Below are 27,433 nucleotides of genomic sequence, written 5' to 3' on the forward strand. Positions count from 1 at the left end.
TTTTGTTCCGGGGGGGGCGGGGATGTCCCGGTGTCCCCCCCCCCCCCCCCGAGGCTCCAGGCAGAACCTTGTCGCCACAAACTGTTTTCTTTTATTGTTCGACTTGAGCTGTTGTCAAGCTCGGATGCTTCCTCCATCTACACCCTCTCTTCCAACACAGTTACCGACAACACGAGCATTCAGAAGACGTGAAAGGCCTTTTTTAAACCCTTTCTTCAGACATCACAGTCGGGCGTTAATCCTCGCCAGTCTTTTAGCCAAAACTGTTGACTTCGTCTTTGATCTTGTCTCCTACAAAGAGGCATTAGAGCCATGTGGACTCTCTACTTTAAAAGATAATTCTAGCTCTTAATTTTGTAGTTTTGGCTGTCTCATTTCTGTTAGTAATAATGAAACGCGTCAAGAAACACAAGTAGTCAAACGATCAGACCAAGCGGGAATCTTCGGGTCTGAAAAGTGAAGCCAACGTGGAATTGTCTTAAACCTGCATTCTGTCTAATGGCCAGCAGGTGGCGACTCCACTCTGATTGTATAGAAGTCTATGAGAAAACTTCCCTCCTGATTTATTACGTCAGTAAAAACTTTCCTTTACTTTATGGTCTCAATAGTTAGTTTCAAGTCTTATTCAATACAGCATAATGTTCATTTAGTAAATTATGGTCCCATTTAGTCTCTAACTGGGCGAACTGTCAGTCGGGACAGAAGAAAATTGTGTTCACTGCACTGCGTACATTTTTCCAGCTCTGTTGAAAAAGCTTATTTAATTAGCCGTGAACTTGTTTTTAGGTGCTCTCTGTGCTTTCTCACTCTTTCACAGTGTGTCTTCAGTGCATTGAGTCTATTTCTAACATTTGGGTCACCTAAAAATGTCTTTGGTTCAGCGGTCGGTTTACTAAAAGACACTATTAAGGTGTCGGCTGTTCATTTTTATGGGAAGTACATTCAGTTTTAAGCCTGTTTGTCGCTAGCCAAAATTAGCATCCTGGTTAATAGCACAGTTGACGTGAATTACGGATGCACCTTACTGACAAAGCTAGAGATGCGACGGCGAAAATGCTAAACTCAAGGCTTCAGAAGGGTAGTCCGCCATCCAACGGGGGACGTCCGGGTGGCTACGTCAGGTTGTAAACCACCACCACGGTTGAAAGACGGAGCCTAAAACACTCCCATGTAGCTGATTCTCTGAGATCATCACAAGAGAACCCTTTCACCTTTCAACGTTATTATAACTGATGACCAAAAGTAGAAAAATAGGACTCAAGTCACATCTTTTATCCCGAAGCTTTCTGTATTTGCCCCTTCAGATCCATCCATCTGTGAAGACGTACTTGGCACTCGTCAGACATACATTCCCACTGTGGCGTGCGTTTGTCTACACGCCCAGTGCAGTAAACCGTCTCTATCATTAATCTTTCTCAACGTAACTTGTTTGTCCTCACAACGCTTTTTGCTTCACTGAGCGTTTGGACAGACAAACAGACACCAGCCATGTGTGACCCACAGACGAGCGGCCGGTGGGAAAAACTCTGCTTTGCTAACGTGCCGAGCTTTTCATTAGCGCTGGCAGAGGAGGTGCGGGGGGGGGGGGTTATTTATTCGGCACATAAAGGAGCCTCGGAGACTCCTGCTGCTGGTGTTTATAGATCAGGTCAGATAGAAGAAAATGTCTCAGCAACACCCAACAGTAATAAAGAGCTGTGGCTGAAGAAACTCTCCTCTCATTTCTCTGTCCTTGTCTCCTCTCCTGAATATATCTCCTTTCCTCTCCGACCCTCTGCTCTCCTTGTCACCCCTCCTTTTTTCCTTGTTCTCTCTTTCTCTTCTTTCTTCCCCTTTCCAATCCTTATCTCATCACCTTACCTCCTGTCCTCCCCTTGTTTCCTCTCCACATTTCCTTTCCTTGTCTCCTAGTTTCTTTGCCTCAGCTCATCTCCTCTCAATATCCCCTTTCCTTTTTCACCTCTTCTCCTTGCTTCCTCTCCTCATAGTCCCTTTCTTTGATTCCTCTCTCCCCTCCTTGTTTCATCTCCTCCTTTCTTTATGTCCCTTTTCTCTCCTTTCCTTGTCACCCCTCCTTATTTCCTCTCCTTAGCTTATCGCTCCTTTTCTTGTCTCCTCTACTGGTTTTCCTGCATTGCTCATCTCTCCTCTCCCCCTCCTATTCTTATCTCATCACCTTGTTGCCTCTCCTTCCCTTGACTCCTCTCTTCATTTCCTCCTCCTCATCTCCTCAGTTTGTTTCCTCTCTAAATATCCCCTTTCCTCTTCTCCTTGCTTCCTCTCCTCATCGGCCCTTCCTTGTGTCCTCTCCTCTCCTAGTTTCTTTGCCTCATCTGTCCTTTACCTCCGTCCATCCGTTCCCTCCTCCCTGCGCCACACAGAGAAGAAAAAGGATTTTCTGGCAGCAGAGAAATCCCAGCGTCATTCTGCCTGTTTGCAGCTCAGCGACAGCCACATTCTCTCTGAGATGCAGGGCAGCGTTCGGCTTCAGCCACAGACAGAAACACAGAAAACCTCGTAGCGTTTCGGACACACAGATTTAAAGCAACATTATGCAACTATTTAAGTAGGGAGAACAAACGCCTGTTCTTGCACTCTGTAACCTGAGTGGGTACGATCTCCCGTGAGAGGTGCGAAACACTTCCTGACACACCACTAACTGTGGGTCTTCGGCTAAGAACAAACTAGCTCGGTATTCTCAGATCGTTTAGAGTCGTACAGAGTCGGCTAATAGGACTGCTACCTAACTGCCTGGCTAACTGAGCTAACGGCCGCTACAGTCAGCAGCAGTTTGGATAGTAAGCGGAAGTATGCGCCATCTGTCCATCAGGAAACTCTGTAAATTACTGTAAGTTGAGGCAGAGAAGCCGGAGGAGAGGGACAACCAGGAAATCTTTTTATATTAAATATGAGCAGATCATAGTCCTGGCTGGAGAAGCTGAAAATCACCGTGGTGTCAAAGTGAACTCTGCAACTGTAGCTGCAAAATAAACCAATTCTTACATAATGTTGCTTTAACGAAAACTTGAAAAACATTTGTATGTTTGTAAATTTGTCTTTTTTCTTTTCCCCCTCCCTTTCACTGCTTTTTATTTTAAATTTATTTGCTCTTAAATCTCTGCTTTTTTTGGGCAGTGCTGAGATATTTGCTGCTTTTTCTGCTTCAGCAGAAACGCTGCTCACCTTTCTGGCCAGTCATAATCAGTTTCGCTGCTTTTTCTCACGTCACTTTGGTCTGCGAGACAGTCTTTCCTTTCTCCCCCTCGCTTTGCTTTCTTCATTCTCTCTGCTTCTCAGGTGTCAGCTGGATAAAAACGTGAGGGGCGAGTACTCGGATCTTTCTGGTTTTGGACTCTATCCTAGTTCAGACCTTGAAGGTGTGACATTTTGTCATTTAAACAATTTGTCCGACTATCCGGATCTGGACATCACACTAGTGAGCCAAATATAGGATAGGACACCCCCATAATCTACTTTACTGTGACTCTGCTTCACATAAAGATTTACACATTTGCTCTGGACCTGCAGTATGAAGCCGTGCACGGATTTCACTTCTAACAAACACGTCATCTCCCATAACGGTTCAACACAACATTCGTGTCCCAGTTCCGTACTTCACACTAATTTAAAGCAGGTCTGTTGTGTGTTGATGCTGGAAAAGTGACACAATTAATCAAGTCAATGTCCCAAATTGTAACGCAACAATCAGTCTAGAAAGATTTACTATTGCACTTCCATAAAGTTGGGGGAGTTACAAAAGACAGATTAAAATGCAAATTAGAGCAGCAGATGCAGAGATATCCAAACAAGCTCTAAACATGCTGTATCCTACATTTCCCATAATGCAACATAATAGCATATTTTTATATTTTAAGCAGCCAGTATGCTTCTGAAACAGACAAACTGACATCCACACCCACCTCACCCTGCGACAGTTTATCTGTGTGAGCCGGGTTTGAACAACACGATGAATGTCTTCCAGTCTGATGTCCCCGTTAGTTAATCAATACCACGTCTTCCCTCGAGCCTTCCAGTGTGGCCGTTCTGATCAGGTATAAACACTTCTGATGTGCGACTTGGTGAGACGTCGTGTGAATTAGACTTTCGTTGCTCACACCGTTTTCAGAGAGCTGATGGAAACGAGAGACGGGACAGATGTGGTAGAGATGCCCAGCCGAACTCAAACTGGGTAAGATAACATTGTCGTAGACTGAAAACAGTCAATGAAAAACAATAAAATTAAAATAAAACAGGTCCGTGAGTTTAAAGGTTTACTGCACAACGGTTAAAATAACTTTCCAAAGTTTTAAAATCATGTTTCAATCACTTTCTCTTCCGTTATGACAGCTTAAAGTTTTACAGTAGAAATATGAAGTTCATGTTATAAAGTAATGTACCAGGATTGTGCGCTTACTTGTATTTGATTGGCCGCATGTTGAGGCAGGTGGTAAGCCGGAACGATTTGTAAAAAATTACTTGATTATTTTAAATGATATTGCAACTTCGATACGATCTTGTTCAGCCATTTGTTGGAGTTTCCCTTTTAAAACTAAGTGAAAAAGATCTTAAACAACAAACGCCATTTCACTTTCTCTTGCGTCATAGTTTGATTGACGTATCAAATCATTTTTAAAACAATTAGTATGAAGTATGAAATTGGGACACAGCCGATACTCATCTTTCCTGCCTAACTATTTTAAGATTGCTTTATTAAAAACGTGAACTCAAACCCCGGCTGTAACGTGGCTGAAATGTTTAAAACACAGAAATGAAGAGTTGAGATGAAAGGTTTTTAATAACCCTGCACACAGACTCTGTGCTGTTTGACATTTTGCTGGAGGGAAATATTATTCTGGTACTGTGTGTAATTTATACCACCGGTAGAAATTAAATTACACACTGATGTTTCAGCATTTAGTTAATGCGTTTATGGGATTCATTAGTAGTGTCAGAAATTAAAAGCTAGCATGAAAATAGACAAACGCAGTTAAAGTATAACCTAAATCACTTATCACAGATATATTTTATGTATATTATATGACCATTTAGTTTTTCTTGTTTTGAAGAAATTGCTTTATTAACATGTAAAAAAGAAAAAGTATCATCTATGTTTTATATAATCAAGCTTTTTTTGTATTTTTATACTTGAAGAAGAGGACTCATGAGCATGTGACACATTTATTCTGTAAATTATTATTTTTCTGCGTTAAAGATGTTTTATCTCCCCACTCTCTAACCATGATCACACTTTGTTGTGGAAGACCAATCAGCAGTGGGAGGTACCCCCAGCTGGTTGTGATAGACAGTATATAGTACCGCCACATTTATAATAAGCACATATCCTCCAAAACAATCACCTCACTTACAGGACGCCCCATTTTGTAGCTGTTTTCCTCTTATTATAACCAACAGTGTACGTTAACGACACAGAATACAGTTTAAACTCTATTGATGGTTTCTTGATGACTGTGTTGATTGTTCAAAACCATTTGTGGATGTTCTAAAATGTATATAAACCCAAATAATATATTACAAATATTGATTTTGTGTGGAAAAAAATTTTCTAGACGGGAAAAAAATAAATAAATCCGAAAAATGGCATGCATACTGTAAACATTCCTGGAAATCTGCACGCTGGGTCAACAGAGGTCTCATTTTTTTGTCAATAATTCTGTGTATACCTGTGAGTGTATGATAGAGTAAACAAATTGTACAGTAACATAGATTTTTGTATTATGTTCAAAATGGGTCGGTAAAGCCCCTTTTACTGTCAGAATAAAAGAGGAAAAAAAGATTGACTACTGAGAAAGATATTTGAATGATATTGTATATCAACTAAATACTGTTCCTCCAGTCTGAGAGTGATGCTTGCTGTGTGGGGTAAGTGTTGTTCGTGAATTGTGACGAAGAATGATAATCTACTACAAAGTCAGTATAACTAAAGACCAACTTAACAGTGCAAAACACCTCGCAGCTTTGTGTATGGAAAGTAAAAGTTGCTGCTTCGTGTGAGAAAAATCAACCAAACAAAAAAAAGGTTGCTGCTTTTTGTACGTTCCTGTTGTGTTTTTGTGACAATAAAGGTGACCCTCTTATACACGACGGTTGTAAGTGTGAATCATTGAAGAGCTGAAAGGAACTTTTTATCACCAATTATTTTGCCCTTTGTTTTCTCTGGATTAATTGATTAAAAAAAATTTGCAAAAAATGCCTGTGAGAGTAGTAAAAGATTACCTAAGAAGAAAAATAATTCTCACATTTCAGAACCTGGAATCGTCAATATTCGGGAAATCTGTGCTTGAAAAATTGTATTTTGATTTAAAAAAAAATCCTGCTGTTCATGAGTAGCTGCACATTGGTGGGATTTGATCATCATTATAGCCAACCGCTCCTAAATTGCCATATAACAACCTGCTTACTCCAACATTTAAAACACGAACAATCAATTTCACTGCCATTAGTGGATTTCACGTTGATGAACTTTGACGAGCGAATTTGCGCCAGTGACCAATAGCAACCCATCTTGGCAGAACTGAGGAAGCTAACGTAGCTTATTAGCTGTGTTTTATTTACAGTCGTTTGTGTTTCTTGACCCATATTTACATTTATTGTCGACCTCTAGTGGCCGTACAGCGGTAGCGAAGCAGTTTAACGAACTTCTGAAAAGATCAGATGTCTTGTCAAAATATTAAAGCCAAAAGACAGGACGAAGAGTCCATAAACAATGCTAGCACCTCTTGGCGTCATGCTAAATTGCTAAGGTTTACCATGTTCACCATTGAAGTTTAGCGTATTAGCATTTGCTAATTAGCAAGTACAGATGAGGCTGATGAGAATGTCGTTCATTTTTCAGGTATTTTGTCACAAACCAAATTTAAAATTTGATCCGATGCTGCTGGATGAAAGTCAGGAACTCGCCAAAGTGTCTACAAGTCATCCTTGAGGGACCTGGTAGCAAAGTTCATGCTAATCAACATGCATTTCAACCTCTTCAAAGTCGGCAGTCTTCATCCTCTGGAGAACATGAATATCTGTGCAAGTAATATAATCAAACTCCAAGTAAATTGACATTGTTAATTATCTGTTTATATGAGTGGTTCTTACAGGAGTCCCATTGTTTTTGTTAAATTAATCATATAAGGAATTATTGTCTAAAACGTCCTCCACATGAAACCAGCCAGCATGAATACATGAGTTTATAATTAGCAGCTTTGTAACCATCCTCAAAAAAAAGGTGGAAATGAACATATGTATCATCATTTAATACTGAGCGCAGGAGTTTTAATCATGTTGACTTTGAATCCCTGCTTACGGCCCAAATAAATGTCGCAGATTAGTCTGAACCTAGCAGCTCCTAAAACTAATTTACTATCTAAACTCTATCTAAAATCTAAACTCATTTAGATTAGATGAAAATTTAATGACTCCTGAGGAGAAGCTGAGTTGTCACATTAGCAGAAAAGGAGCAGGAGAGAGATGATGATCAACGGAGTGAGGCGTAAGATTCAAGCAATTAGAAACGAGTGAAAGCAGGTTTTTGGTTTACAGGTTCAATGTGAAAGTGTTCATCACAAGAGACGGTGACGGATTTAAAGAAAAACCCAAAACAAATTCAGATGCTTCTGTACAAGACACGAGGAATCACTGAACGGTTTGATAAGAATGAAAGTGATGTAAATAATATGTCGTGACCTTCACCGTCTCCAGATATTGTTTGGAAATGATCTCCGGACTGAAAGTGACAATGAAGTCGTAGCACTGTTTAAAGGAATAGTTGACATTTTGGGAAATGCAGATTGACGGCAAACCGAAAAGTTGCATTTGTGACGTCCTAACAGTTTCACTCAAAGACAGAAACAAACGTCAAAGAGCTTCCATGTGTAGATGATGTGAAGAAAGGACCAGGGGTCGTTGGATTAAACTCATCAGGTGAGAAACATCTGTGCATGGAACATCGCCAAGTGGCCTAGCTAGTAGCAAGCAATGAACGTTAGCTTAGCATTACAGCGTTAACATGTTGTTGAAACATGTTGAAAATAGAATGCAAGTTTTGGTTTCAGGTAGAGATGCGTGCTGTAAGTATTTCTTAACAAACTTGACATAAGTACTTGTAGTATTTTACTTTTAACAGTGAGTGCCGTACAACCTGACACCAGCACTTCTCTTAATGAACAGAGCCTTTGATCTGCACTGTGGCAAACGACACTAATGAGTGTTAATGTGCTCCTTTGTTTACCCTCGGGGAGATAAACCTGAGGCTAAAGGTCATCCCTGACTGGATGTGGGAGTCCTCTCCTCAGCCACAGCTTGCCAGGATGAGCTACACTTGTTTTTTTTAGCAGTTTCTCTGCCCCCTAGTGGCCACAGATATATTACTGGGTCCTTAAAGCAGGTTGAACAAACATCAAAACAATACAAGGCCACAGTGTTGGGAAGGCTAATTTGTAAATGTAATTTGTTACCGATTACAAGTTAATGTATTTAAAATGATAGTGTAACTAGTTCAGTTACTTTATCAAAGCAATGTAATTTATTACATTAAATTTTTGATTGATGAATGTTTTCAACTGTTTTCAAAAGACAGCTTTGAGGCAGTTTAATGCAGACGGGCGGCGCTGCAAATTTAAACATGAGAACCAACCAAAAGCATCAGAACAGCATCAAACTTTACTAAACAGCTGTGGGAGGAAATGGCAAAGGAAGATGACGTGCACGTAAAAACATTCAAAGCAACTAAATGAATATTATTAATTAATATTAACATATAGATGTTAATTTTTACAGAAAATATTCATGTAATCATGAACATTTTAATCATTTAATTAAATTTTCCCAGGGACTGTAATGGATTTTTGGAAAGTTACATTTGTTTTTTTTAATAAAATGACTTAACTAATGTACAAGTTACTAGTTACTCCACAACACTGCACGGCCATTAAGTTGTTGTTATTGCTGACTAAGCTTAGCTAATCCAGCAGACACAGCTAATTAAACAATTATAAATTAGTATTTATTTTTCAGATGTTTAATTTTAAAAAGATACATTTCAACTATAAGAGAACTGAATAATTAGCACATATTTAAAACTTTAAAAATTGATATTGTCTTCATGGGAATTACAGAATGAAGTCTTCTGTATACCGTCTGTGTCAATATTATTTTTACAGTTTTGTGTTTATATATGTCTGTTTTTTTCCTCTTTGCTTCTCTTCTTAAATCTGAGCTGCGTGCGGTTTAATTTCTACTTCTGCTTCCTTGTCACGACTGAACTCTGCAATGCAAAGAATTCTCCTCCATGATGGCTTTAAAGTTCTGCTTTTGTTAAAACTGTAAACTGTTTTGATACAACTGTATGAGACTTTAGGAGGCTGTAGTTTGTGGTGCTGTTCAACTGTTTTGCATTATTTAGTCCACACCTTGTATTTGTAAATGGGGTGGACAAAATAGTAAACACCTGTTGTATTAGACTGCTAGTTTTGAGTGTTTATACTGTCTGTAACCGTTATACACCGTTTATAAACTGATGTAGTTATTCTTCTAGTTAGATGTGAGCGGTTGCTGGATGATCAACAGGAAAGGAAAGCAGCATATAAAACATTAAAAAAATTTTATAAACAATTTCCGCTGATCTTTGCTTTTATCATTGCCAATGTGTTTCCTTTATTTGGACAGGAAACTGTGTTTTACTGTAACAGCTCCTCCCTCCTCTCCCTGCTCTTTCCCCCAAGAACAAATCAAAATGTTCTGATGTCATCTTCTGGATGAACGCCACAACGCCATCTATTTAGAGCGGAGGAGGCCAAGGCATCACTGAGGCAGCTGGCGTTTCATTCAAACAAGCGGAACAGACTGTGAGTATAAGAAAAACACCTGAATTTGTGTCTTTAAAAAGTTGCATTTTGTCCTCTGTGTTGTCTGCAGGACCAGAATGCATCTCAGCAGCTTGTTGCTGAGATTTTAAATGTCGTCATCGGTGTGTAAACCTGTTCAGGCAGCAGGAGGAATGAGACTCAAGGAATTCAGTTTCATCATCCAAAACTGGAACAACACTGTGTGGGGAAAACGTCCAAGGGCCAGTGTTGGACTGTGTTACTTTTTATTTATTACTCCCATACTCTGCATTATCATCTAAAATTTTTAGATTGATAGTTCAATTACATTTGTATTCAGAGTGTCAAGTGATTACTTGTATGTGAAATAAGTCAGTCGTGGTGATAAATCCAGAGAACGTTCACTCGACTCGGCTGTTCTCTGTAGCTCTGCAGAGCATTTTTGCGTCTTTCATCTTGAATTCTTAGATTTACAACAACTTTACTGTTTTCTCACAGCTCTTATCAGCATTGTAGGCGGCTGTTTTCAGAGAAAAAGCTCTTAAAAACCCAAAGAAACGGTTGGTCAGTAGCTTGCCGGTGAACAAAGCGGAGCATGAAGCAGCTAAAGAGCCAGATATTTTCCTCAGGAGTTGGTGGAGAGTAAAAACAGAGCTAAAAGGAGAGTAAATATTTGGCAGGTAGACAGATGCATAACTCCACATAATTGATTATGTTGCTCTGATTGTTGTGTAAATATGCAGCTGTGTTAAATGCAAATGTAATTAAAAATAGTATAGTCCTGTAAATATTTGAGTGGCTCTCTTCAGTTTCCAGAGATTTTGAGCTGCTGGCTGTTTGAGATGCTTTTTCTCCGCACATTTCTTGTCAGACGTTGTAGAAGTTTTATTGCCTGAGACATTGGATTCAGGTCAGCAAGTTTGAAATTGTTCTTTTGTTTTTTCAAACGCAGGAAGGAAAGTAAGGGCTCCTGGTTTTGTTTGTGGGAATTTACCATCTATTTGTGCCTCTTAAGCTTCGTCCTGAACCCTCAGCTCTCATCAAATGGACGACTTCGCCTCGGCATCAGCTGGATTATCGTCACAGGGAAACATACAAATGGAAAATTTATTTGATTTTGCGGACCGTGAAGTTTGTGCCACTTCAGTCGACCTGAAAGGAGAACTCATCACAAGTTTGACGTCTTTCATAAAGCTCTACAGTCAGCGCAGAGCCCGTCTTCAGAGATGTTCAGAGAGCTTCATGCTGACAGCTGCTCGACTTCGTGAAATGCACAAGGAAGTTTCTGAGAAAAAGACGGGCCGAGGTCTGCTCACTGTGTTCGGAGGAGTTCTTGGTGCACCTTGGGGGGGCGTTTTTGGTGCAGCATTTGGGGCATTTGGAGCAGTTACTGCCACAGCTTGGGCCTGGCTTTGCGATGATATCAACGCTCTCCGTGTAACCGGTGGGTTTGTCTGCAGTGTATTTGGTGGTGTTGTTGGGGGAGCGTTTGGTGGCGGTGTTGGCGGTGCAGTCGACGTAGAAGCCACTGGTGGTCCAGTTTATGCTTTCGTCAGGGAAGCAGCGTGGTTCACCATCGGCTTTGCGGCCGGTGTTGCGATCGGTGGTACTTACGGTGGGGCGGTCGGTGCAGCAGGTGGTGCAAGTGGTGGTGGTTTCGGTGCGTTGTGTGGGAAAAGGCTTGCTGTCAGTGTACTGGAAAGCATTACTGTTTTTTTCGGAATGAAAGTTTCAAAAGCACAGAAAATTAAGTCCGAGAAGGTGACTGTGGAACAGAAAACTCAAGATTTCAGGGAAACTATCAAACCGCTGGTGGAAGAGCTGAAATCACTCAAAACCATTTGTGATCAAATGGCCGCCAGTGCTTTTGTGCGCGGTGTAGCTGGACAAACCGCCAAGACGCTGGCTTCTGTGACCAAGATGGAGAAAACAATCGGTGACTCTCAGAAGGCCACAGATATGCTACAGTTTGTTTCCAGTGTTGAAGAAGCAGCGAGACAAAGTAAGACGATCACTGAGGAAGTGGAGAAGACGAGGGAGGAAGCAGAGAAACTGAGGCTGGTACAGAGACACAACAGCGAACACATGGACTTCTTACCACACTAACTTCAGATTCTTCAGAAAACTGAATCGTGTCCCTGCTTAAAATTGATTTGGGAAGAAATTAAATAATTACAGTAGCCATAGAAACTTTTATTTTACATATGTGTCAGTGATAATAACAGACGTGAAACTCTGAACCAAAAGAAATTGGTACCTATGTACACATGTTCTGTAAATATACGATGGTACAGACAGTTTGGGGTGAAGTGAAAGATGATTGGTCGCTATGATATGATTTGTGAATCAACCTTTCAGTGAATACTGGCAGCTTAATATGTGAAAAGTACCCATAAAGCAACACTAATAGGAATACTGTTGCATACAGCAGCAAAGACTATCACTAAATTTTAGATTTCTGTAGATCCACAGTGGAAGATTTAAAACATAAGGGGGTGTTAAATGGCAAATACGCTTATTCGCTTTCTTGCTGTCATGGATTAGAACAGTGATGCCACTGTCATGCTGCTACGCATAGCTTTTTACTTTCTTTATTAATACCAGAAAATTATAATTAATTATAATAAATGAAAGGTGGGGGTGGTTTATATATTATTCTCTATGTACGATGTCTTCATGTACTCCAGGGTGGTTTGTGATTTTCTACTCAGGGATCAATAAAGTTTTATTGTTTATATTTGTTGATTATATTTTGTTGTTATGTTTTGTCGTTAATCTAAATCTTTAAATAAGTAATGAAATTATCAAAATAAATAAAGTAGCGGAAAACTTCCTAAAGTACCTCAAAATTGTACAGTTCTTGAGTAAATGATAGAAACACCTCATTATAATGTTAGTCCAGTTCACCATCACTGACCACAACCTGAACAATAAACGTTTAGTTAAATTAAAAACTGAAGGTGTCAACAAAAACTTGAAAAAGTTGAATTTATGGCTCAGGGTTAGGGGGTGTTGCTCAGATGTTGTTCTGCATTAGATTTTACCTTCTATTTTTAATATACGTAATGTACTGGTTTATTGTAAAGAATCTTGAAATAAAATGTATTATTATTAATAAAGTGGCCACTCAGTGTATATATTATATAATAATATTTGCAGTGTTTCATCAATGAAAGATTTACAAGACTCTTCTCACCAGTGTGAAGCTTGTGTGATCGTCACTGTAGAGTTTATGAGAGCAAAATCAATTATTAAGTCATTATTTTTCTGCAAAGTGTCAGAAAGCAGTGGAAACACAGGCTGTTGTAATGCGTCGAATCTGATGTAATCAAATGTCTTTGTTTTGTCCAAAACTCCCCAAAGGAATCAGATAACTATAATGTAGGAAAAACAACTGCATAAATCATCTCATTTATAAGCTGCAACCACTGATTGCACAGAGTTAACTCTGAAACTTTGATTTGTTACACAGATCAAAACACAAACAGGGGAAGGTAATTGAAGGTCGCATTTAAACAGACCAAAGAAACATTTGTGATTTCTTTTAGTGAAAATCAGCAGAACGTCGGTTGTGAAAACCAAAATCTACATTTTACAGATATTATAGCACAAAATATCTTCTAGACAAACTCAAACATTTAAAAATCATCTCTTTGTTTGTTATTTATTGCTATGCGTTGTACCCCTCTGACTATTAATCTGTATATATCGCTTTTACGTGCTGACTATAATAAGTAATTTTATTACTTATAATTACTTATTACTTATAACTGGCCGGGGACAACAAATGAAAATGAGCCTGTTGAGCTAACTGTGGCTCATTTAGTTTCTTAGTTGTTAATTAATGAGCATTGAGAAAATTTAATTTTATGAAAAATAATTTATTACAAGAAAAGTTAAATTAGTATAAGATAAAGTTGTGTTTAAGGAAAACGCTGCAGTAGTATAAAAACTAAATGTGTACACCTAAATCTGAATATAATAAAAAATAAAGTACAGTATAGATTAATACTGTACTATAGTTGAATACTATAGTACAGTATTAATATTATTTCCCACACTTATAAATTTAGGGATTATATTGGGGGGGGGTAAATTGTGAGAATAAAGTTGTAATATTTTGAGAAAAACAAAACGAGAATAAATTTCAAGTTTCATAAATAAAATCTTTATTACAAGAACAGTGTTCAGAGTCGGAGTGTGAATGAAAGCAGAGTGTACAATCAGGTCTGACTTGCTTGTTGCTGTATAATTTACGTGTCATATAATAAACCGGACAAACATGTAATATTAAGTATAATTATGTATAATTATAATAATAATAACATGCTGTGACTCGCTTGAGTCGCGCTTGAATAGAGTACACCATGAGATATTATCGCTCTCTTTCTGACACCAGGATGCTTTCACTTATCTGAAAGTATTTACTTATCTGTAAATGCTGCTTTGCATTACTTATAAACATTTTATAAATATATTTATTTCATTCTGAATGCCAGATGCATTATCTGAGTTTCCATTAAACCATGTGCTCAGTTTAGAAACCTGTGCGTAGATTTCCATGCTAGTATTTTTTTTTTTGCCACCCTAGCTTTTTGATATTGCCGTGACATTTTATGCAAATGTTCGTGTTCCCCAGAGGATGAATTTTGACTTTTCATCATCAGGTTACTTTTGGTTTATGACCAAATACCTGCAAAAGTAATGACTTTCCCATGAGCCTTTGTGTTTACTGGCTGAACCCCCACCACCCCTCAGCTCTAAACTAAGATGGTGAACATGTTACACATTATTTCTGCTAAACAAGCCGCATTTTAGCATCGTCACTGTGAGTTTGGCGTGCTGGTGTTGGCATTTAGGTCAAAGCCTGTGGACACGATATAGGTCTGAAAAAGCAAAATGACACCAAATCAACGGTATAAAATGTTTTATTTATTTGTTGGAATGCGGAAGCAAAGTAGAAGTTTCTCATTCTTACACTACGATATTAAAAATAATTTAAATATATTACAAATCTTCAGCCTAAATTTGTGAGACGTAGTAGAGGACAGAAAGCTGGACAGTGGTCATCTATTTCAAATAAAACCAATTAAAAAAAATCATGTCTTTGAGCATTTTTAAGATTATCATCAAAAGGATTTATGAGTGTGCCGTCTCTCTAGGTTTCTCCTTAATGCCGTTTGAACAGTCACTTTTACCTAAATGGCTCATTCTTCTGTGTAATTGTCTTAATGACCTCATGAGACATCCAGCATCATTAGCGTCATGTGCCGCTAACATTTGATTATTAAAATCAGAGAACATTTCGACAATCAGTTTATATTTTATTCAGAAAAGGTGCCTCACTGTCACAGAAAGAGTTTGTTCTGTTGTTTGTTCTCTTGGAAACGTGCATTTTCACCTCTGCATTCTTAAGCATGCATGAGAGAGCAGGATCGTTGCCGCAGGGACTTAAATGTCTGATCTTTTGTGCTTTTTTAGCATTCAGTCTGGTCTGTAGTGTGTTTTTTTGTTTTTCAGAGGGAGATGTCTGAGCACACGTGGAGCTGTTGTCCTGGTTTCCACTTGGCGCTGCGTCGGCCGCCGTCTGTCCGTCTGTACGGCTGATTCCTTAAATCTGAAGTGGAGGACAAACAACAAACATACTAAGAAAAGACTGGTAATATCTGTCGGGGGGGGAAAGGGCATTAGATTTTACTGGCACATTTATGTATGAGATAATCTGAGTCATGTCGTTGTATTGGGAATCATTGACTGCAAACATTTTAAACTACAATTAGTTTGTAAAGAAAACTTTTAAAATGGACAATATAGCCAAAAGTATGTGGACACCCTTGTTGTGTCTTTTATTCAGTGCTGGAGGAAGTTTTCTTGCATTGAAAATGATACGTATCATCAGGAAAATGTATTTTAGATTATTATTACACTTAGTTCAAATAAAAGGAAAGCAGTAATGCCGGTCTGCACAGAGCTCAACCTCAACCCCATCCAACACCTTTAGGAGGAACTGGATTACTGGCTGTGAGCCAGACCTGATCACCAACATCAGTGTTGGACCTCACTGATGCTCTTGTGGCTGAACGGGAGCAAATCCCTGCAGCAGTTTCAACATCTGGTGGAAAGGCTCCTCTAACTAATGCCCATGGTTTTGGAAAGGCATACAGGTGTCCGTATACTTTTGGCCATGATTGTTTTCACCTGAGGATTTTACTTTCGTGGAACACGTTTGGTTCACAAATGTAGTTGGGCGTGACCAGCTAATGTCTGCATTTTCACTTACCAGAGACACCAGTTGAATGACACACTTTATTAGTTGGGTGGAGTTAAAGTGATTTTCACTTACCAGAAAAACAACAGCTTTGTTTGTTCATTTAAATGTATAAAACAACTTCAAAACCAAATAACGTCTGTAACATTTTCCCCATGTTTCTGTGTCTATGTGATTAACTGGTCCAGCGTTGAGTGAGCCAGTGGCGGCTCTAGACCAATTTAATCGAGGGGGCCAGACGTTTTGTCAGAGGGGCCCATTCAATCCGGGACAAAAGAGACAAAGGCAATGTTCAAGCTTTCAAAATGTCTTGGTTAGTGTATATAATGTAATGTTTTAGTATGTTTCAGTAACAGGATCTTTTCAGTAACTCAGTTATAGTTTTATTAAATTACATTATACAAAAAAAACCATTCCTGTTAACTTTAGCCAAGTTACAATACATTCTTTGTCATGATGTTAAAGTATAAGTATACCCAAAATTAAATACTTGATGGTAGGATGCATTATTAAATTGTTATGATAATAATTTACCCTTTAAGGAGGGGGAATTTCCAGCAACATCCAAAGGCTGTCCATGCAATGGAAACGTGGATTACAAGGACAAAATACTGTCTACAACGCCGCATTCAGTTTAATGTACATCTCGAGTCAATTAGATGTAACGTTGGGTCGAGCGACGTGTTAAATAATAATCCGTGTGCTAGCTTGCTCTGCAAAAATCCCGTTGATAAAACAATCCACGTTATATTTTTCATTTACTTTTTGTGAAGTCGAAAGTCCGCCTTCACCGTTGAATGAACGTGCGCTCCCGCGGCACGGGGAACTCTTTCTATCAGGGATAACTACCACGGCACGGCACCGGACAGTGGCGGTGTAGCGTCCTAAAGGATCCGACTAGTTGAGACACATTTGTTCCGCCTTTCGCATCGGCGCCATATCGTCGCAAGGAAGATATATTACTATGATTATTGCAGAATTTTCGTTCAGAGGGGGGCCGTAGGGGGTCCAAGGTCTGTTACAGGGGCACTGCCCTCTGTTGGCTCCAGCCTCACAAAGCCGCCACAGGAGTGAGCATGCTAAAGTGCTTGTTATGAAGAGTGTCTGCATTATAGAAAGGATCCCTACAAAGATCCTTTTTGGCCAATATATTGTTCTAGTCTAAACCACCAGACTCCCTCGGTAAAAACAGTAATTTTACCTTGCAGAATACTTTGTCTACCGAGAGCAATGTACAGACTGTCTCTGGTTAAACAAAAAGGATCTTACTCTTAAAAAAATGCACGGATCCTTTCTAAAATGACACTCTTAATAACAATCTGAGCCTGTCAGTGGCAAAAAACAAGCACTTTAGTGGACGTACTTTGAAGGGTGCAATTGCCCGCTAGGATAACGTTGCAGCCCCGTCACTCGCTCTATACCACCGTCTTTACTAAGAACTCATTGTGTCTAAACACAACCAAACCTGAACTTTATCAGTGTCAAATCAGCAAAAGTTGCCGTTTAGTTTGAAGGACTTGTCGTTTTAAAATTAGTGAATCACATCAGCTACTTTAATCACCTTTTTAAAAGCAGCGGACAGTTTAAATGAGCCGGAAAATGGTCTCTGGAGGAAACTCACAATGCACAAACACAGTAAACAACCTCCAAAATAATCGTTCAAGGGCAGAAAGTGTCTTTGAAATTAAAAGAAAACAACATCCATGCACTTTATTATTACGGTCTATAACAGGGAGGTCAAACATTTAAATCAGGTGTTTCATGTTCATGAATGCTTCAGCCTGTAATATGATGTTAACATGGTCAGCGAGCTTTATGAATAACTCCTATAATTGTTAGATCAGATATGAGATTTCCCCATAAAAGTTGAATACGTTGAAAGAGATGAACAGCTGTTTGTTCAGTTCTCGGTTAGAAAATACAACATCAGAAGAGTCGAAGAGAAACACAGACCCACAGAGCGCCGAGGGATTTTAAGGAGTCACCTCGTCGCTGAAGACGGAGTCGCAGAAGAGACGAGACGAGCGTTTGGCAGAACGAGCCGTGAAGGGCACGGACTTTAGAGCTGAAGACACCAGAGACACAACGGGGAGGGGAAGAGAGGAGGGACAAACGAGAGAGATAAGCCTTTTAAAGAAAGAAAAGGAGTGAAGAATTAAGAAGAAAAGTACAGAGCAAACAGGGTGAAATGTTTAGTAATTAAGAGAAATGAGAAAAAAAAGAACACAGGTAATAAAATGAGGTAAGTCTTTCCATATTTAGATCTCAGCTATTTGCTTTCTTTTCAGGAGTAAGATGAGACGATTGATGTCATGCCTCTACACAGCCGGACGTCAGGATGTTGTTAGCCTAGCTTAGCATAAACACTGGAGGCAGAGGGAAACTGCTAGCCTGGCTCAGTCCAAAGTTTAACAATATGCTTGCTAGCACCTGTAAAGCTCACTGATTATGTTGTATTTTGATTGTTTAATCTTGTTCCTAAAGTTTTGTCGTCACAGCTAGGTTGCCAGGTTTGGTACCGTCATGCCCGACACCAAAACATATCTGTCAAGCTGAAGACGGATCCCAGATGATTCTATGGAAAAGCTCAGAGAAGCAGCTGTGTGGTTTACGTCAGCCCTCATCTTTAAAAAGCCTGTTCTCTAGTGAAAAATGACTGTTTGAAAACACATCAGAGAATCCTTCAATCTCCCCTTTGTGTTGCTTAAAGTAAGTTTTGGCCAAGTGTGGCCTCAGGGGACAGTCTAGAAAATGGGCTTTTTTATGCCAAAAATAGTTAATCTGCTTTCTCCATATTGCCAGTATAACAAAACATCATGTAAACTTCTGTATTGTTGCACTAAGCTTACTAAAAATGATTTTTAGCTTCCTCTATAGGCGTCTCAGACGAGTGTTTTTATAAACTCTGATATTCTCACATCTGGATTTTGGCAACTGGACTTTTAGAGAACAACGTTCAGAGAGGTTTTAGTTTGAAAATCATCCTTGGTGAGCTAAAACATTTTGAAAATCCCCGGGGGAAATTTCACCCTTGCTCCACGCAGTCAGTCCCGAATGGGGCGATGAAGCTGCTCTGTAGTCGTAGACGTATTCACATTTCTGTTTGTTCGGTTTATAAAACGTGATTTGTGTCTTTCCTCACTTTAACTAGTGCTAACTGTTCCACCGGTCTCCAGTGTCTACGCTAAGCTAGGCTAACCACGTCCTGACTCCACGCTGAACACAGACATTAGAAAGTTATCGACCTTCTCAGAAGAAATCAAAGTGCATGTTCCCAAAATTTTGAACTATCACTTCAAGTCAGAAAACCAAATGAGGTGATCATTCTGTGATCTAACAGACAGCACATCTGTCTCCGTGGTGTTGTGTACCTGTGATGATGTCCTCGATGGCTCCGTCCTTCCCCTCCCTCACCAGAGGAGACACCTGCCTCTTCTTCAGCTCGGCTATTAGATCCATCTGTGGCAGTTTGGACGTCACAGAAACCTGAAACATCGAACGCGTCAGTGTTTGAATCAGACTTCCCTCTTGTCCCGCAGCCAACAACTGTGCTGTTGTTAAACAGGTACCTTTAAAACATAATTACAGCCTCTTGCATTGTATTTTGTGCGTTCTTCTAGTGAAGTCAGTTTATATTATTCACACAGCAACCTCTATCACATCAGTGGGTAATAATTACATTCTACTCTGAGATCTGTGAATGCAGTGACATCTATGAAAGGAAGTCGAACAGGGCATGAAATACAAGCAGTCAGACAGTTTTCTATCCAAGTGTAGTGCAACTTTTACCAGAAAATGAGAGTTTATGAAGTGTTTCTGTCATTTTATGTGAATATTAGTTGGTTTGTAGAGATAAACAGTTGGTTGAGCTGATTTTCCAATTAAATTCCAAGTAAATCATGACAGAAGAAGAGGGAGTAATCAGCTCCAAATGTAGAAAAACATGATGGAAATATGACATTTCTGTTCTGTTTCATGATGTGAGGAATGTAAGTCTCCTCGTCGTCATAAAAACAGGTGAATGCGAATTACCCGCACACACCCAGCTTAGCCAACATGTGCTTAGCTTATTGTGATAATTTCTACAAACTCTCTTTTCACACTTACTGATCCCTCACTCAGTGTTTGTCCATACTGTTTTTATTTTGGGTAGGTAAGTGGTAGAGCAGCTCAGTCAGGTGAAGTTTTATGTTCCACTTTTCTTTGTTTTTGGATAGAAAATGGATCCTTTAAAAGAGTTTGAACACCCACAGGCCTTTGTCTTTATTGTTGCCTGCCTCCATTTGTACTTAAATTTAAGTGTATCAAACAACCTGGCCTTAAAAATAAGTTTTATGTTAGAAACATAGGTTGTAAAACAGGCAAACTGTGAAACTATTACCCAAACTGTCTGCTGTAAACATCACCTTACTGTTTTATCTTAAATATTATAAATGTCAGTTTGTTTTCTTGAGTCTGTTTCTTGAGTTCCCAGATCTTAGTTAACCTGGTGAGCACAAACTTCTTATAACGGATAGAATTTGTGGACAAAACGTTCAAAATAAAGACCCAAGTTAAAATCCAGCAGGTGGTAGCTTTGGCGAGAATTAAAGCTTAAACTTATTTAGTTTTCCTGCCCAGCTTTACTCAGTAAGTCTACAAATACCTGTAGCTGCTATATTTTATTATACATTTTGTTACCTTGTTCCCCGTGACTTCAGGTTTAGGTGGCGTTGATGGGGCTTCACAGTTCAGGACGTGTTGTTTCTTCCTCTGCTCGTTCTCCTGCTCAGCTTGCTGTCAGAGAAAGTACTTTAATAGCATCTACATCTCTACATCTGAAGGTCAAATAATAATAAGCGTGGCATTAGCTGAAAGACTGATTGGGCTGTAAGTGTACAGTTAAAGCTGGATTTAGTTATCAGTGAAGCGGCTATCTGCGATGCCATGGATCAATAAAATGAGCGTTATCTGACCTTGTACGCTTTGATGAACCTGACAAAAACCGGGAAGAACACGGAGGGCGGCGTGGCTTTAGAGTTCTCTCCAAAGTACTCCACAGCGGAGTCATACGCATCCTGGAAGAGAGAAAAAAACAGGCAAGACCCAAATAACATCCATTTAAATATGTGCCGACTGTTTTCAAGACAGATTCAACATTAAAGGGTAACTTTGGTACTTTTTGGACCTTATTTTCCAATGTTTCTGCGATTAATTGGGACAACATTTTTTTTAATGGCACCAGACTCTATTGATGAAAACAGCAATTTTACTTAGCAGATCCACGGTAGAGTTGCTGGTCTACCGCTGCCTCGTGAGGTTAGTTAGTTTGTGTTATTGTTTGACCTGTTTTTTAAAAAAAGGTTAATAATACCAAAGTTACATAATAATACAAACTAATATAACGATATAACAACTTTTCCTGGTTAAACAAAAAGGATCTTACTCTTTAAAAAAACAAGTCTCTCTCGGTATGGATCCTTTCCACAATGTTGTCAGACACTTGTAATAACACTCTGAGCCTGTCCAGATGGCAAAACCAAGCACTTTAGTGGTCGTGAGGATTATGTTTCAGCCCTGTTTCGCCAACTGCAGTGTGCTCACTCAATACTGGACCAATTTCTTTGTTCCAATCAGAAACATAGACACAAAAACATGAGAAAATACGTTTGAAAAATACCAAAGTTACCCTTTTAAGGTTTATTTTGGGGTAATTAAAGCTGACCTGGGCAGTTTTTCCATCAGCTATAAGCGAGTGGAGCAGCTCGGTGTTGCTGCTGAGAAACGCCTGCAGCACAGGATTGTCTTTTTCGACAGAGAACTCCCTCCTGGTCACCTCCATGCCTCTCTCCAGAGCTCGCAGGTCCTGCAGGATGCTGTCAACAGAAACTACAAGAGACAAACACGAGAGCGAGTTCAGTGTCATTTAAAAAGCAAGTTTGTGCTTGAATTTAGAAATCTTATCGCTGCTGTCTGTAACTTTCCTGAAGTCACACACCCACCATAGTTGACTTATAGTTTAAACACTAAATCATTTATTTTCCTCTCTTTGAGTTTGTTATTTTGGCTTTATTAAAAACTGACTAATTATCCCGTTTGTTGTATTTGTAGTTAAGTCTTTGAGTCTGATCAGCCATATATTTTCCCCTTAGCAGTTTGTCCGGTCAGTGTTTGTCATATGCGCAACAACCACAGATCCCTCCAACAATGCTCATATAAATATGTTTGAAAAAGTCACGCTGGTAAAGTGACAGGTGTACAGTAATGTAGCAAATGGATATACATTATGAGAAGAACAGGTTGTGGACAAGTCTGAACATACTACAGTGCAGTAGAAAATGTACAGTAGCAGTAAGGCAGAAGTATAAGTGTTGTCTCTTCAGTTCTATTCAGTTTAAGTTATTGCAGTTGGGTTTTGGAAAGATTATAAACACATCACATATCATATATTTACGGACGACACCAGACTAAATTTTTTATTTTTTTTTGAAACCCAGTGAGCCTTTTGGATTTTCTAAACGCCCCCATGATTATGCAAAATATTGTTTCTCTCTTCTCTGCTGCCCGCTTCGAAATTTAGGTGTAATATTAGATCAAGCCGCATCATGTGACACCCACGTCAGGCAGCTAACCAGATCTTTATTTTTACCAAATAAGAAATATCAGTAAATTGAGATCAGCTGAACTAGAGATGCTTGTACATGTATTTATTCTCATCACTTGTCACATGTCTGCCCTGGACCGTCTGCAGGTAATGCCACAAGGCTGCTAACTAGGGGGAATAGATCATCCCTATACTGATCCCTAACAGGTTTTAATTTTATCAACTTTTTGTCTTTATCTGTGCTTCTTTGTTAGTGTTGTTGTAAATGTGCTCACCCAACGCCGCCTTGTCCAGGAAGTGCAGCTCGGTGTAGAAGGCCTGGACGTCGCTGTATTTCTCCTGGACGATGCTGACGATGAAGTGCAGCAACGTCTGCTTGCGGTCTGTAGATTTGGTGTCTAACAGCTGGGGATAGCAAGCAGAAAACAATAATAAAAACAACAACAAAAGATTCTTGGACATAAAAAATAAATAAAATACTAGTTAAGTTAGTCCGAGGCTAGTACGAGTAAAGGACTCACCAAATCTAAACTCTGCAGGCGGAAGCCGTACGCTGCATCTCGTTTGCTGCTGTTCATGTAGTTTCCAAATGCTAAGATGATCTTTACATCAGAAACAAGAGTTGGATTGTCAAGTTTGCAAACAGTCCAAAGATGCCAAGTAACAAATAGTAGAACTGTTGTTTGTACATAGAAGAGCACAGCCCACATTTTTCCAAAAAGAACAAAACTTCCTACTTTCCTATCCCAAAATACTAACAAAAGGTTCCTTTCTAAAAGTATTTTCTACGTTGCTATAAAGGAGTGTAGTTCTTAAATCTTTAAAGAGCAATTAAACATAAAATGGACTTCAGTCTCATCAAAAAGACTTACCATGAAATGATAACGCGCCTATCGTTACACTATAGTTATTTTTATGAAACATGTTTTCTTTCCTTACATGAGGAGAAATAACTGTAATTTAGATGTGATATGAACTCTCATGCTCACCACTGACTTTAAACACGGGTAAAATAATACTTTATTTTAAATGACTTGAAATTAAACGCAATTTTATCCCTCAGCTGACCTCCTAACTAATTTAGAGTTCAGATTCCTGTTAAAAGGGTTATTCAGCTTCAAGCCTGTGCAATTAACATCCAACTGTGCAGTTCTGCTCCACTAATGACTCCATATCCCACAGCACGGAGACATAATGTCAGAGGAAAAATCTTAAATTTAAGCTTTACTCAAACATCAGCCGGCACTCTACTGCACTTTATCCTTGGTACTGTTCTTACCTCAAGGATTTTCTTCAGCTTGCTCGAAGATTTGATCGACATCGAGGCAGCAATGAGGGCATTAAGTTGCTGTCAGAAAGAGTTGAACCCATTCAGATTATTATCAGAACCCAGACTTACATGTAGTTTGAAGCATATAACTGCAAAAATAGAGTCAGTTATGATGTTTTAAGGACGACGAGTAAATTAAGTATTGAGGTGTTACAATAATAATTTCCCTCCTAAAACAATCTTATCACAGGGCTACTTCCTGGAGGAGGTATACATCTCCTCTGCATAGTTTATAAGGGACTGGATGCCTCCTACCTCACTTCATCTCTAAAATACAGTTCAAGATAAATACTCCCATTAACCCCCCCCCCCCCCCCCCCCCCCCCCCCCCCCCCCCCCCCTCCACTACCACCACCTCGTGAACTCACTGGCTGTATTAGCTGGACACTCTCGGGGAAATTGCCCATGAAGGTGAGAGTGCTGATCCGCTGGGGAAGCCGCGGGATCTTGCTGAAGCGCACCATGAAGCGGTCCTCCTCGCTGAGCTCGTCCAGGGGCCTGCCCTCACACTCGTAGTTGTGGATGAGCTTCATTTCATACTCTGTGGGGATGAAACGCTCCAGGAGCTCGAGAAAGTCCAGGCTCAGCGCTCTCTGGTTATACCTGTGGGGACGGCGGTGATTTTAACTGGAGGTATCTTGTGTAGAAGAATAAAGAAACAGTTTTATATCATTGGTACATACGTCTCTATTGCACAGCAGATGTCAGATGCAGCCATTCCCTCCTTGCGCAGGGTGATAGCCAGGTTTTTGGCCCTGTTGGGCTCCATTAGAGACACTTTACTGGGAGTCTTGTGGGCCAGTTTCATCTTGAGGGTCCCCAGCTCTACAGGAGTGGACTGGGCCTTGGTCTTGAACTGCTCCTCAAAAGCAGCCATGTTCAGCTCCTAAGAAAGGTCCGATGAGGAGAAACATTTGCAGAGATGATGGATGTGGTTCATGGTTCGGGTGGTGCACTGAGAAAAAACCTTAGATAATAGACTTTTTTCACAGCAGACATTTTGGCTTGTCGCAGGTGGAAGTTGAAAGCACGGCAACAGCTTCTTCCCCCTGAGCTGTCAGACTTTTGAACACCATGCTGCCGTCCACTGCATGAGCAGCAAGCACATGGAGTACTTTGATGCTGCTAATATTTAAGTATACATATACGGTGTCAAATGCAAGATAAGGGTTGCACTATGCACTTTATAATGCTTCAGTCAGCTTAAACTGAACTGGAAATAATTGTTTTAGACGAGGGAGACATTTAAACACTAATTAAATGAAGGATCAAATCATGGTTTTGGGTTTTGGTTTCTAGTGTTTTCCTGTGTTACCATGTAGTTTTAGGGTTTCACTATTGTTTCTGGTCTTGTTTTACTACCTTTTATTTCATAACATTCTTCCTGGCATGTTTATTATTTTTTCCTTGTAGCCTATTAGGTGCGTTTGAGATGAGCTGCAGCTGACTGCAAGGCGGGGTATAAAAACGGCGGCGTCAAGTCAGACATGTTCTACCTGCGTGAGCTTACTGTGAGCTGAGATCAACGACTGATCTGATCAGGCAAAAGATGGTTCCAACTTTTTGCAGCCACAGAAAAGCTACTGTGGCCGCCGGACTCGGTGCCTGCAGCCGACTGGCTCCCACAAGGTTTTAATAAAGTCATGTGACATGGTGACGTTTTGCAGTGCCGGCAAAATACTGACACAATTTCTAATCAGCGTGTCTTATTTTAAGTCCAGCATGCATCACGTTAAAAGTGCCGCATGAACTCAAACGCACCTAATATATTCATTCATGAGCCTTTCTTTTCTGTTTTATTTAGAAGTGCTCTGCCTCTTGTCTTTCTTTGCTTTCAGGTTTCTCTTGATTAGCTCATTAGTTGCACCTGAGTATGATTATGTTGTCAACACATCTTGTTTTGCCCATGGACTATGTCACTATTGTTTGTCACCTGCACAGCTAATTAAAACTCACTTAACTTACCTGCTGCAAGCTTGGCCCAAAACCCCCCTTCTGTTGTGTAGCTGGTAGCTAATTAAACTACTGTAGAACCGTAACTGTGTACTAATGTACTGCAAATTTACCTGCGTGACAGAAGTCAGTTTCATGTTTTTATTACAAGCAGGTTCTGAAGATGAAACAGATGCAGTATAAATATCTGCTATGGACCTATATTACATATACAATATATGAAGAAGAAACAGTTACTCAGACGTTCTCAAACTAATATTCAAATTAACAGAAAATATTTCTTCTGGAGACGTAAAATTGTTTATAAGGGTCTCTATGCACCCTGAGTATGTTCCAGTGATCAGAAGAAAATGTAAATTTGTTCATTATAAGCCAAAATGGACAGATATTCAGAGTCCTGCTTATTGAAGAGATGTTTTGCAGTCTGTCTTTAGAAACATTCATAGTGTTTAGGGGATCTATAAAATGATGCGCTTCTTTTTTATAACTGAACAGCCTGATTTTAGAAACGTTGCCTTTTTACCAAACATACATCTGTAAAGCCAATAAACAAACTTTTTGTCATGAAGACATAATAAATATTTAAATACATTTAGAGAATGACTCGACTGTGAGAAACAGAATGGATGTAGGAGAAGTTTAGTGCATTCAGTATGTGGTGGAAACAGGGACATCTAGTGGCAGACACTGGAAACACAAACTGGTCAAACCTCCAAGACTTGCTCATCGTCCAGCTCGTTAAAGATGGTTCCTGCCACCTGGTTGGATTTTAGCGCCTGCCAGTTTAACAGCGGCATGCGGTACTTTGTTTGAATGGCCTTCTTTTTTTTACAGCCTGGAAGAAAGAATGAAAACAATGATATATCACCGTAGTCACCGTTTATACAAAACATTAATGATTTTGTTCTAATACAATCTAATGCAAAATCTCTTTGTCATTAGTCTTTAAAAAAATCTGTTTACACATCATGTAATAGTCACCTATTCTGCCTTCATGAACATGCTTTGTGTGTGTTGTTTTTTCCTTCACATGTAAAAAAGAAACTGTTAAATCTTCCTTTATGTATTTTTTTCCCTCAATGTTTTGGTGTCGGATACGTTTTAAAAGGAGAGTGGGAGGTGATGTTTAGGGGGGACCTCCAGAGTACGACAGGTCAAGCGGTCGGACGTTTAGGGGGGACCTCTAGAGTGCGACAGGTGAAGCGGGGGGACCTCCAGAGTGCGACAGGTCAAGCGGTCGGACGTTTAGGGGGGACCTCTAGAGTGCGACAGGTGAAGCGGGGGGACCTCCAGAGTGCGACAGGTGAAGCGGTCGGACGTTTAGGGGGGACCTCCAGAGTGCGACAGGTCAAGCGGTCGGACGTTTAGGGGGGACCTCCAGAGTGCGACAGGTGAAGCGGTCGGACGTTTAGTGGGGACCTCCAGAGTGCGACAGGTCAAGCGGTCGGACGTTTAGGGGGGACCTCCAG

At 39.8% G+C, this 27,433-nt stretch overlaps 2 protein-coding genes and 1 long non-coding RNA gene across 7 annotated transcripts in view; 1 reads left to right on the plus strand and 2 right to left on the minus strand.

Moving 5' to 3' along the window:
* The window catches only part of zgc:114120 (uncharacterized protein LOC619267 homolog), an 83,354-nt gene extending 77,252 nt beyond the window's left edge, over positions 1–6,102 (plus strand). The window contains exon 20 of the mRNA XM_046068326.1: positions 3,136–6,102. Coding sequence (XP_045924282.1) covers positions 3,136–3,141 — 6 coding nt within the window. The 3' untranslated portion in view covers positions 3,142–6,102. The remainder of the gene's footprint in view (positions 1–3,135) is intronic.
* An 8,640-nt stretch (positions 6,103–14,742) lies between these two features.
* The window catches only part of fmnl1b (formin-like 1b), a 43,722-nt gene continuing 31,031 nt past the window's right edge, over positions 14,743–27,433 (minus strand). Inside the window, exons 16-26 of the mRNA XM_046069868.1 lie at positions 26,675–26,799; positions 24,695–24,897; positions 24,380–24,614; positions 23,961–24,029; positions 23,203–23,283; positions 22,957–23,086; positions 21,803–21,966; positions 21,054–21,155; positions 20,779–20,874; positions 19,470–19,584; positions 14,743–15,447 (exon numbers count right to left, since the gene is read on the minus strand). Coding sequence (XP_045925824.1) covers positions 15,347–15,447; positions 19,470–19,584; positions 20,779–20,874; positions 21,054–21,155; positions 21,803–21,966; positions 22,957–23,086; positions 23,203–23,283; positions 23,961–24,029; positions 24,380–24,614; positions 24,695–24,897; positions 26,675–26,799 — 1,421 coding nt within the window. The 3' untranslated portion in view covers positions 14,743–15,346. The remainder of the gene's footprint in view (positions 15,448–19,469; positions 19,585–20,778; positions 20,875–21,053; positions 21,156–21,802; positions 21,967–22,956; positions 23,087–23,202; positions 23,284–23,960; positions 24,030–24,379; positions 24,615–24,694; positions 24,898–26,674; positions 26,800–27,433) is intronic.
* The window catches only part of LOC123983597, a 1,047-nt gene continuing 422 nt past the window's right edge, over positions 26,809–27,433 (minus strand). For all 5 annotated transcript variants that reach the window (XR_006828229.1, XR_006828230.1, XR_006828226.1 and 2 more), the window contains 2 exons: positions 27,252–27,427; positions 26,809–27,220 (listed from right to left, as the gene is read on the minus strand). This is a non-coding gene — a long non-coding RNA (uncharacterized LOC123983597). The remainder of the gene's footprint in view (positions 27,221–27,251; positions 27,428–27,433) is intronic.

This window comes from Micropterus dolomieu, linkage group LG14 (genome assembly GCF_021292245.1).
Source record: "Micropterus dolomieu isolate WLL.071019.BEF.003 ecotype Adirondacks linkage group LG14, ASM2129224v1, whole genome shotgun sequence".
Taxonomy (NCBI): domain Eukaryota; kingdom Metazoa; phylum Chordata; class Actinopteri; order Centrarchiformes; family Centrarchidae; genus Micropterus; species Micropterus dolomieu.